Here is a 12,500-nt window from a genome sequence, read left to right as displayed (position 1 = left end):
CGTACGTACGTGCGTGCGTTACGTGTGATCCTAGATGTCTATTTCTATGTATGTGATGTATCGCCATGTGTTGTTCTATATTGTTCTATTTCTATGTATATTCTTCCTCCACACTGGGAGAAAAACAGCATCTGAAAGTTTGATGGGGCATTTTTTTACACGTGAGTGCAGTTAGAAACTTTCCATTACATCTTATGAGAGGCAGGGTTCTGAGAGACAGGGTTCTGACTGAGAGGCAGGGTTCTGAGAGACAGGGTTCTGAGAGACAGGGTTCTGACTGAGAGGCAGGGTTCTGAGAGACAGGGTTCTGACTGAGAGGCAGGGTTCTGAGAGACAGGGTTCTGAGAGACAGGGTTCTGAGAGGTAGTTGTTTATTTTGTCTTGTTTCTAAAGTGTAGTTGTTTATTTGGTCTTGTTTCTAAAGTGTAGTTCTTTATTTGGTCTTGTTTCTAAAGTGTAGTTGTTTATTTGGTCTTGTTTCTAAAGTGTAGTTGTTTATTTGGTCTTGTTTCTAAAGTGTAGTTCTTTATTTGGTCTTGTTTCTAAAGTGTAGTTGTTTATTTGGGCTTGTTTCTAAAGTGTAGTTCTTTATTTGGTCTTGTTTCTAAAGTGTAGTTGTTTATTTGGTCTTGTTTCTAAAGTGTAGTGGTTTGTAGTGGCTCTCTCTCTCTCTCTGTCTCTCTCTCTCTCTCTCTCTCTCTCTCTCAGCTTTCATTCACAGTATCACACTATATATCTTATCGCTGATAAAATGTCGCTGGTTGTTCTGCTAGCTAAAGGCTGTGTTGTGACGAGTCGTTCCACTTCCGGAAGCCCCCCCCCACCCTTCCTGTTTGACCCGGAAACAAACCAATCTCCGTAGCGGTGGAGTGAACGACTGGCAGAGAAGCAGTCGACTGTTTCTGAACACTAGATGGCAGTGAAGAAATTAAAGCTTTGTTATCAGAGTTCAACCCAGCGGTATTCAGGACACGTATTCTAAACACCTCCATGTAAGTTGTGTGAAGTCCGCACGACGGTCACGTATCTCAACGGTCACGTGTTTCACCGTAACACCCCCATGCTGGAGTGTGGGTGGACGAGGTTTCGGGTTTCGGCTCATGAACGATGAGCACGAGGGCCACCGTATTTGACCTCTTGACCTTTGCACTCCAGGTGATCTACGCTCTGAACACGAAGAACGACGAACACGAGGCCGCCATCGCCACGCTGAAGGAGGCGCACGAGGAGGAGGTTCAAACAGATCCTCTCTGAGACCCGCGAGAAGATCCTAATGGTACCTTTATTATTATTATTATTATTATTATTATATATAAATAGAGCTGGTCACTGAGCTCTCATTGACTCAGTGTATTTTATATATAAATAGAGCTGGTCGCTGAGCTCTCATTGACTCCAGTGTATTTTTATTAACTGCAATTAAATGCGTGCGTGCGTGTGTGCGTGCGTGCGTGCGTGCGTGTGTGCGTGTGTGCGTGTGTGTGTGTTTCAGTATAAGAGTACGATCACTGACGAGCTGGACCTGAAGAGACGGATCAGCTCGTTGGAGGAATCCATGGAGCTTCACGACCGAATGAAGAGACAAGCTTTACAGGAGTTTGAGGCCTACCGGCAGAGAGTGGAGGACATGCAGCTCTGCACTGAAGCACAGGTAACCTCATAACACTACCCCCTACCCCCTACACACTACACACTACTCCCTACACACTACACACTACACACTACCCCCTACACACTACCCCCTACACACTACCCCCTACACACTACCCCCTACACTAACCTCATAACACTACCCCCTACACACTACACACTACACACTACCCCCTACACACTACCCCCTACACACTACCCCCTACACACTACACACTACCCCCTACACACTACACACTACCCCTACACACTACAGGAGTTTGAGGCCTACCGGCAGAGAGTGGAGGACATGCAGCTCTGCACTGAAGCACAGGTAACCTCATAACACTACCCCCTAGGCCCTACACACTACACTCTACACACTACCCCCTACACACTACACACTACCCCCTACACACTACACACTACCCCCTACACACTACCCCCTAACCACTACCCCCTATAGGCGCTGTGTCCATGTCTGTGGTTGTCTGTTGACACATACTCAGTCTCTGTGTCCATGTCTGTGGTTGTCTGTTGACACACACTCAGCGCGCTGTGTCCATTTCTCTAGAACTATTAACTCTTTGGCCGTTGTGTGTTGACAGCACACTCAGCGCGTGGTGTCCATGTCTGTGGTTGTGTGTTGACAGCACTGTGTCCATGTCTGTGGTTGTCTGTTGACAGCACTGTGTCTGTGGTTGTGTGTTGACAGCACTGTGTCTGTGGTTGTGTGTTGACAGCACTGTGTCTGTGGTTGTGTGTTGACAGCACTGTGTCTGTGGTTGTGTGTTGACAGCACTGTGTCCATGTCTGTGGTTGTGTGTTGACAGCACTGTGTCTGTGGTTGTGTGTTGACAGCACTGTGTCTGTGGTTGTCTGTTGACAGCACTGTGTCCATGTCTGTGGTTGTGTGTTGACAGCACTGTGTCTGTGTCTGTGGTTGTCTGTTGACAGCACTGTGTCCATGTCTGTGGTTGTGTGTTGACAGCACTGTGTCTGTGGTTGTGTGTTGACAGCACTGTGTCCATGTCTGTGGTTGTGTGTTGACAGCACTGTGTCTGTGGTTGTGTGTTGACAGCACTGTGTCTGTGGTTGTGTGTTGACAGCACTGTGTCTGTGGTTGTGTGTTGACAGCACTGTGTCCATGTCTGTGGTTGTGTGTTGACAGCACTGTGTCTGTGGTTGTGTGTTGACAGCACTGTGTCCATGTCTGTGGTTGTCTGTTGACACACACTCAGCGCGCTGTGTCCATTTCTCTAGAACTATTAACTCTTTGGCCGTTGTGTGTTGACAGCACACTCAGCGCGTGGTGTCCATGTCTGTGGTTGTGTGTTGACAGCACTGTGTCCATGTCTGTGGTTGTGTGTTGACAGCACTGTGTCTGTGGTTGTGTGTTGACAGCACTGTGTCTGTGGTTGTGTGTTGACAGCACTGTGTCTGTGGTTGTCTGTTGACAGCACTGTGTCCATGTCTGTGGTTGTGTGTTGACAGCACTGTGTCTGTGGTTGTGTGTTGACAGCACTGTGTCTGTGGTTGTGTGTTGACAGCACTGTGTCTGTGGTTGTCTGTTGACAGCACTGTGTCCATGTCTGTGGTTGTGTGTTGACAGCACTGTGTCCATGTCTGTGGTTGTCTGTTGACAGCACTGTGTCCATGTCTGTGGTTGTCTGTTGACAGCACTGTGTCCATGTCTGTGGTTGTGTGTTGACAGCACTGTGTCTGTGGTTGTCTGTTGACAGCACTGTGTCTGTGGTTGTGTGTTGACAGCACTGTGTCTGTGGTTGTGGTTGTGTGTTGACAGCACTGTGTCCATGTCTGTGGTTGTCTGTTGACAGCACTGTGTCTGTGGTTGTGTGTTGACAGCACTGTGTCTGTGGTTGTGTGTTGACAGCACTGTGTCCATGTCTGTGGTTGTCTGTTGACAGCACTGTGTCCATGTCTGTGGTTGTCTGTTGACAGCACTGTGTCCATGTCTGTGGTTGTGTGTTGACAGCACTGTGTCCATGTCTGTGGTTGTCTGTTGACAGCACTGTGTCTGTGGTTGTGTGTTGACAGCACTGTGTCTGTGGTTGTGTGTTGACAGCACTGTGTCCATGTCTGTGGTTGTCTGTTGACAGCACTGTGTCCATGTCTGTGGTTGTCTGTTGACAGCACTGTGTCTGTGGTTGTGTGTTGACAGCACTGTGTCTGTGGTTGTGTGTTGACAGCACTGTGTCCATGTCTGTGGTTGTCTGTTGACAGCACTGTGTCCATGTCTGTGGTTGTCTGTTGACAGCACTGTGTCTGTGGTTGTGTGTTGACAGCACTGTGTCCATGTCTGTGGTTGTGTGTTGACAGCACTGTGTCCATGTCTGTGGTTGTGTGTTGAAAGCACTGTGTCTGTGGTTGTGTGTTGACAGCACACTCAGCGCGTGGTGTCCATGTCTGTGGTTGTGTGTTGACAGCACTGTGTCTGTGGTTGTGTGTTGACAGCACACTCAGCGCGTGGTGTCCATGTCTCGCGAGGTGGAGGAGATGCGGAGGTCGTTTGAGGAGAAGCTGCGGACCTTCTCGTCGGCCCAGGCCTCCTTCGACCAGGAGAAGAGGAGCTCCCTGGAGGAGCAGAAGAACCAGCACCGGCAGGAGATCCACGAGCTGCTGCGATCTCACCAGAACCACACGCAGAACCACAGCAAGGACCAGGAGAAGCTGGGCCAGCTCCATAAGGCTGAGGTAACCATCTAATTAACATCTAATTAACATGATTAATTACACCCAGAACCACAGCAAGGACCAGGAGAAGCTGGGCCAGCTCCATAAGGCTGAGGTAACCATCTAGTTAAAGGGAAACTTATAATATATGTTATATGTTAATGACGTTTAGAAGATTTAGAACACTTTCCTGGGGGTCTTTATGTGTGTATGGTTTTAGATATTTTAGATTGTAGCAGTAAGCCCAGTGTCCTCTGATGTCATCGACACTGGGCTCACTCTTACTTCCTGGACTACATCAAGGACTGTATAAGAGGACAGGAAGCGAAGACCGTAAGGGCGCCGCCATGTTGATCACATGGTGCTCCATGGAAGGAAAGAAACATGCGCAGATTGAGACCAGGAAGTTGGACATGCATATGGCACAAATGGCCCAGCAGATGGCGTGAGGTGATTAAAGACCTTGCTGAAAGTAGGGACGCTTGTATCTCACTCTTCTGCCAGCCTATATGCTGAAGCCAGCTTGGCTCAGTGCTCACCATGAACGGACTGACTGAGACAGCCGTGTCATGATCAGTGCAACTATAATATATCTATATAATTTGTATGTAATACAGTGGTTTTCAACTTTTGCCCTGTTGATCAGTCCGTTCATGGTGAGCACTGAGCCAAGCTGGCTTCAGCATATAGGCTGGCAGAAGAGTGAGAAATAACAAGCGTCCCTACTTTCAGCAAGGTCTTTAATCACCTCACGCCATCTGCTGGGCCATTTGTGCCATATGCATGTCCAACTTCTTGGTCTCAACTGCGCATGTTTCTTTCCTTCCATGGAGCACCATGTGATCAACATGGCGGCGCCCTTACGGTCTTCGCTTCTTGTCCTCTTTAGACAGTCTTGGACTACATGTTGTCTCAGTAAGACAGTAAGCCCCTCCCCCCCTATCCACAAGGAGGAGCAGTGCACCAAAGCATTGTGGGAATTGTAGTTTCCACAAGGAGGAGCAGTGCACCCAAAGCATTGTGGGAATTGTAGTTTCCACAAGGAGGAGCAGTGCACCAAAGCATTGTGGGAATTGTAGTTTCCACAAGGAGGAGCAGTGCACCAAAGCATGAGGCTGACACTAGGATGTTGTTCCCTTGTGGTCCTGCAGGTGGAGTCGTTGACGGAGCGAGTGGAGGAGCTGAAACAAGACAAGAAGAGACTAGTGGAGGAATACGAGGCCAAGCTGACCAAGGTACCCCCCCCCATCTAACCACGCCCTGGGACCCCACCCTGGGTACCCCCACCTAACCCTACCCCACACTGGGACCCCCCAAGATTCAAGATTGCTTTTTTTGTCATCATTTCCAACTGTAGCAGCAGAAAAAAACGAAATTACGTTCTCCTAGTTAAAAGACAGCACAGGCTCATACAATAATAAATTATCAGTGCAAGACAATACTAAGTATAAATAAGTCCTAAAAACTACAGGGATCCATAAAAAGATTAATAGAATAAAGACCATTTTAAAACCATTTAAAAAAACAGAACATGGATCACAGTTCATGTCCTATATCTGCCAGGGAGGCTAGAGTTCAGGAGCCTGATTGGATCACAGTTCATGTCCCTATCTGCCAGGGAGGCTAGAGTTCAGGAGCCCTGATTGGATCACAGTTCATGTCCTATCTGCCAGGGAGGCTAGAGTTCAGGAGCCTGATTGGATCACAGTTCATGTCCTATCTGCCAGGGAGGCTAGAGTTCAGGAGCTGATTGGATCACAGTTCATGTCCTATCTGCCAGGGAGGCTAGAGTTCAGGAGCCTGATTGGATCACAGTTCATGTCCTATCTGCCAGGGAGGCTAGAGTTCAGGAGCCTGATTGGATCACAGTTCATGTCCTATCTGCCAGGGAGGCTAGAGTTCAGGAGCCCTGATTGGATCACAGTTCATGTCCTATCTGCCAGGGAGGCTAGAGTTCAGGAGCCTGATTGGATCACAGTTCATGTCCTATCTGCCAGGGAGGCTAGAGTTCAGGAGCCTGATTGGATCACAGTTCATGTCCTATCTGCCAGGGAGGCTAGAGTTCAGGAGCCTGATTGGATCACAGTTCATGTCCTATCTGCCAGGGAGGCTAGAGTTCAGGAGCCTGATTGGATCACAGTTCATGTCCTATATCTGCCAGGGAGGCTAGAGTTCAGGAGCCTGATTGGATCACAGTTCATGTCCTATCTGCCAGGGAGGCTAGAGTTCAGGAGCCTGATTGGATCACAGTTCATGTCCTATCTGCCAGGGAGGCTAGAGTTCAGGAGCCTGATTGGATCACAGTTCATGTCCTATCTGCCAGGGAGGCTAGAGTTCAGGAGCCTGATTGGATCACAGTTCATGTCCTATCTGCCAGGGAGGCTAGAGTTCAGGAGCCTGATTGCCTGATGGGGAAAGAAGCTTCTCCGCATCCTTTCTGTCCTGGCACTGATGCTCCTGTACCGTTCCCCCCCCCCCCCCCCCCACCTAACCATGCCCTGGGACCCCACCCTGGGTACCCCCACCTAACCATGCCCTGGGACCGCACCCTGGGTTCCCCACCTAACCATGCCCTGGGACCCCACCCTGGGTACCCCACCTAACCATGCCCTGGGACCCCACCCTGGGTACCCCACCTAACCATGCCCTGGGACCCCACCCTGGGTACCCCACCTAACCATGCCCTGGGACCCCACCCTGGGTACCCCACCTAACCATGCCTGGGACCCCCACCCTGGGTACCCCACCTAACCATGCCTGGGACCCCACCCTGGGTACCCCACCTACCATGCCCTGGGACCCCCACCCTGGGTACCCCACCTAACCATGCCCTGGGGACCCCACCCTGGGTACCCCACCTAACCATGCCCTGGGACCCCCACCCTGGGTACCCCACCTAACCATGCCCTGGGACCCCACCCTGGGTACCCCACCTAACCATGCCCTGGGGACCCCATCTAAGCCTACCTAAATGTGTTCAAACGGAAGTTACTTCTTCTTTTACCTTCTCTGGAAAAAGTAAAGAGTTTTATTTGAGTTTTCTGTCTGACAGCAACGACACGCTTCAGGACTCGACCTGGATAACGTGGTGATCTTCCATGAATATGAACGTTTATCTGGGTTACTGTAAGCGGAAACATGACGTCTGTATCCGCGCACATCAACAGAGCTGGGTCAGCAAAAACAAAACAGGGGAGAATAAAAACACTACATAAATACATAAATGCTGACTCACTAAGTTTACTACTAATGCTGACTCTTACCCTACTAAGTTTACTACTAATGCTGACTCACTTGCCCTACTAAGTTTACTACTAATGCTGACTCACTAAGTTTACTACTAATGCTGACTCACTTGCCCTACTAAGTTTTGCACAGTTGTCAGCTGTGTGGCTGACTTACTTTCAACCAAAGTTGGTTTTTTAGGGCCGTTTACATTGTCATGATTTGTCACGGCAAGAGTTGTCTTTGTCCGCGGCGTAAACGTCTTTAAATAAATACTTTTTGAAAAGTCTACGAGGAAAATGAACGGGGGATTATTTTCCGGGTCTCTCGAGGGGGCGGGGCGGGGCTGCGACGCTCTATATCGTTAAAACCCGTATTTATATTCCAGGCCCGGGCGGAATTAAACATAAACATGTATGTACGGTATATATATATTCGTTTTTTCTCCGCAGGCTCAGGCGTTCTACGAGCGCGAGCTGGAGGCGATGAAACGCACGCAGCAGCTCACCGCCGACAACCTGCTGGCGTGGAAACGCACGGAGGCGGAGCTACGCCGCGAGTTCCAGAGCCAGGAGGCGGCCCTTCAGAAGACGCTGGGCAAGCTGCGCGCCGAGCTAGCGCGCGTCAGCGACGAGGCGCGCGACAACCGCGACAAGAGCCACCGCCTGCAGGCCGCCCTGAGTACTGCAGAGAGCAACGTCAAGGTAATTACATCTCCCCCTAGAGGCTGCCCTGAGTACTGCAGAGAGCAACGTCAAGGTAATTATACCACCCCCTAGAGGCTGCCCTGAGTACTGCAGAGAGCAACGTCAAGGTAATTATACCACCCCCTAGAGGCTGCCCTGAGCACTGCAGAGAGCAACGTCAAGGTAAATTATATCTCCTCCTAGAGGCTGCCCTGAATACTGCAGAGAGAAATGTCAAGGTAATTATACCACCCCCTAGAGGCTGCCCTGAATACTGCAGAGAGCAACGTCAAGGTAAATATTTGTGTGGTTTAGGAGGTGACGAGGTCACCATGGTGCTCTTTGTGTGGTTTAGGAGGTGACGAGGTCACCATCGTGCCTCTTTGTGTCTTTAGGAGGTGACCAAACATCTGGACGAGGTGACCCAGGACTCCCAGATCGTGGCGATCCGTCAAAAGGAGGCCGAGGTGGAGCTGGAGGCGGCGCGGGACCGGGTGCAGCAGCAAGCCACCGAGATACTTCTGAAGTCTAGTGAGAACAACCTGTCTGTCTGTCTGTCTGTCTGTCTGTCTGTCTGTCTGTCTGTCTGTCTGTCTGTCTGTCTGTCTGTCTGCCTGTCTGCCTGCCTGCCTGCCTGTCTGTCTGTCTGTCTGTCTACCTTCCCCTCTCCTCATAGATAGATAGATAGATAGATAACGTTAGGAACAGATAGATAAACAGTGTGTGTGTCTCAGGTCAGATCGGCAGCCTCCAGGCCTCCCAGATGACCCAGGAAGCAGCCATCAGGGACCTGGACAGCGAGCGGAGCCGCCTCAAGGACAAGGTCCAGAGGCTGGAGGAGGAGAGAGCCTCCCTGACCAGCAAGAGCCAAGCTCTGGACGACCGGCAGAGGCAGCACATCATGTCCTTGGAGAAGGTATTGACCCCAGACCCCCGACCCCTAACCCTAAACACAGCACATCATGTCCTTGGAGAAGGTATTGACCCCCGACCCCTAACCCTAAACACAGCACATCATGTCCTTGGAAAAGGTATTGACCCCCGACCCCTAACCCTAAACACAGCACATCATGTCCCTAGAGAACGCATTGACCCCCGACCCCTAACCCTAAACACAGCACATCATGTCCCTAGAGAACGCATTGACCCCCGACCCCTAACCCTAAACACAGCACATCATGTCCCTAGAGAACGTATTGACCCCCGACCCCTAACCCTAAACACAGCAAATCATGTCCCTGGAGAAGGTATTGACCCCTAACCCTAAACACAGCACATCATGTCCCTAGAGAACGTATTGACCCCCCGACCCCTAACCCTAAACACAGCACATCATGTCCCTGGAGAAGGTATTGAGCCCCGACCCCTAACCCTAAACACAGCACATCATGTCCCTGGAGAAGGTATTGACCCCCCAACCCCTAACCTTAAACACAGCATATTCTTGCTTAATGTAAATCGCTCTGGATTAAGAGCGTCTGCTAAATGCCTAAATTCTAAATTCTAAATTGTATGAGACTAACGCTACAAGGCTAACACTACGAAGCTAACGCTACGAGGCTAACGCTATGTTGTTACGTTGTGTTGTTGCAGACGCTGCGCGAGGACAAGGCTTCGTACGAGCGCGAGGTTCGCAGTGTGGCGGCGCGCTACGAGGACGAGGCTAACACCACGAAGGAGAGTCAGAGCCGAGCGATGGACGAGCTGAACAAGAAGCACCGCCTGAGTCTGGACAACGCTATGAGCAACGCAGAGAGAGACAAGAGCCACCTGCTGGAGGTGAGGGGAACTGCACGCACACACGCACACACACGCACGCACACATGCACACACACACACACACACACACACACACACACACACAAGTACAAGTACACACATGCACGCAAATATGAGTAGAAATATAATAATTAACATAAAGCGACTACACTTTGGAAACAAGACCAAAGAAATTCGCCACTCGGCAGTGGCCCTCGGCAGTCTGAGGTTCATCATGTTCTGATTTGGCTGTTCTCTTATCACGGTGTGTCCTGATTGGCCCCTGCAGGAGCTGCAGAAGCACTTTGAGCAGGAGCGCCTCTCATTGGAGGAGGAGAAGACGCAACTCAGGCAGCAATTGGACGAGCTTCGGGACGAGCTGACGTCGAAACTCACTGCAGCCAATGAGGAGGTAGGACAGTGATGACCTGTAGCCAATGGGGATGTGACATCATAGTGATGACCTCATAACTCACTGCTTTTTCGTCAGTGAAAAAAAGGCAGTCGACAAAATGTCTTTGTCGTAGTTTTAATCGACAAAATGTCTTTGTCGTAGTTTTAAATCGACAAAATGTATTTGTCGTAGTTTTAGTCGACAAAATTGTCTTTGTCGTAGTTTTAATCGACAAAATGTCTTTGTCGTAGTTTTAGTCGACAAAATGTCTTTGTCGTAGTTTTAGTCGACAAAATGTCTTTGTCGTAGTTTTTAATCGACAAAATGTCTTTGTCGTAGTTTTAGTCGACAAAATGTCTTTGTCGTAGTTTTAGTCGACAAAATGTCTTTGTCGTAGTTTTAATCGACAAAATGTATTTGTCGTAGTTTTAGGTCGACAAAATGTCTTTGTCGTAGTTTTAATCGACAAAATGTCTTTGTCGTAGTTTTAGTCGACAAAATGTATTTGTCGTAGTTTTAGTCGACAAAATGTCTTTGTCGTAGTTTTAGTCGACAAAATGTATTTGTCGTAGTTTTAGTCGACAAAATGTCTTTGTCGTAGTTTTAGTCGACAAAATGTCTTTGTCGTAGTTTTAATCGACAAAATGTCTTTGTCGTAGTTTTAATCGACAAAATGTATTTGTCGTAGTTTTAATCGACAAAATGTATTTGTCGTAGTTTTAGTCGACGAAATGTATTTGTCGTAGTTTTAGTCGACGAAATGTATTTGTCGTAGTTTTAGTCGACACCAGCCCACACTGGTTGTTATGGTCTGATCCCCCCCCCCTCTCTCTCTCTCTCTCTCTCTCTCTCTCTCTCCCTCTCTCCTCTCTCTCTCTCTCTCTCTCTCTCTCTCTCTCTCTCTCTCTCTCTCTCTCTCCCTCTCTCTCTCTCTCTCTCTCTCTCCTCTCTCCCTCTCTCCCTCTCTCCTCTCTCTCTCTCTCTCTCTCTCTCTCTCTCTCTCTCTCTCTCTCTCTCTCTCTGTCTCTGTCTCTGTCTCTCTCTCTCTCCCTCTCTCTCTCTCTCTCTCTCTCTCTGTCTCTGTCTCTGTCTCCCTCTCTCTCTCTCTCTCTCTCTCTCTCTCTCTCTCTCTCTCTCTCTCTCCCTCTCTCCAGTGCCTCAGGCTGCAGGAGGAGGTGCAGCGGGGCGAGCGAGCTACGGGTGCCTGCGAGGGTCAGATCTCGTCTCTGAAGGAGGCTCAGGACAACCTGCTGGAGGAGCTGGACGCCACCAGGGGGCGCCTGAGAGAGACCAGCAACATGCTGAACGCACTGCAGGTACAATAAACTACAATACCCAGAATGCACTGCAGGTACAATGAACTACAATACCCAGAATTCACTGCTAGAGACCAGCAACATGCTGAACGCACTGCAGGTACAATAAACTACAATACCCAGAATGCACTGCTAGAGACCAGCAACATGCTGAACGCACTGCAGGTACAATAAACTACAATACCCAGAATGCACTGCTAGAGACCAGCAACATGCTGAATGCACTGCAGGTACAATAAACTACAATACCCAGAATGCACTGCTAGAGACCAGCAACATGCTGAATGCACTGCAGGTACAATAAACTACAATACCCAGAATGCCCTTAGAGCAACATGCTGAATGCACTGCTAGAGACCAGCAACATGCTGGACGCACTGCAGGTACAATAAACTACAATACCCAGAATGCACTGCAGGTACAATAAACTACAATACCCAGAATGCCCTGAGAGAGACCAGCAACATGCTGAATGCACTGCAGGTACAATAAACTACAATACCCAGAATGCCCTGAGAGAGACCAGCAACATGCTGAATGCACTGCAGGTACAATAAACTACAATACCCAGAATGCCCTGAGAGCAACATGCTGAATCAGTGGCGCGCACAGATAGACACTAGGGGGGTGCCCTCTGGACAGTACAGTGTACAGTATGTGGACCGCTCCATGGTGACATTGTGATCAATTCTTTATAAAAATATATTGTTAAAAAAATCTATACATCTCACACTATAGAGCGCCGCAGTCCCGCCCCCTTTCATGACGACCAATCCCAATGCATTTCCCCTCATAGAC

The 12,500-nt window shown here is 49.4% G+C and overlaps 1 protein-coding gene across 1 annotated transcript in view; it reads left to right on the top strand.

Annotated features, from left to right (window-relative positions):
• Window positions 1-1,558: 1,558 nt before the first annotated feature.
• fam184ab (family with sequence similarity 184 member Ab) overlaps window positions 1,559-12,500 on the top strand; it is a gene marked incomplete at its 3' end in the record, with an annotated part of 28,373 nt that continues 17,431 nt past the window's right edge. The window contains 9 exon segments of the mRNA XM_080791536.1: window positions 1,559-1,651; window positions 4,105-4,344; window positions 5,475-5,558; window positions 8,001-8,252; window positions 8,630-8,765; window positions 8,969-9,150; window positions 9,828-10,013; window positions 10,282-10,404; window positions 11,541-11,702. Of these exon segments, the coding sequence (XP_080647662.1) occupies window positions 1,574-1,651; window positions 4,105-4,344; window positions 5,475-5,558; window positions 8,001-8,252; window positions 8,630-8,765; window positions 8,969-9,150; window positions 9,828-10,013; window positions 10,282-10,404; window positions 11,541-11,702 (1,443 nt within the window). The 5' untranslated portion in view covers window positions 1,559-1,573.

The sequence above is a fragment of the Protomyctophum bolini genome (genome assembly GCF_963924005.1).
Source record: "Protomyctophum bolini genome assembly, chromosome: 19".
Classification (NCBI taxonomy): Eukaryota; Metazoa; Chordata; class Actinopteri; order Myctophiformes; family Myctophidae; genus Protomyctophum; species Protomyctophum bolini.
Note: the sequence above shows the minus strand (reverse complement) of the source record. Positions and strands in the feature narration are given on the sequence as shown.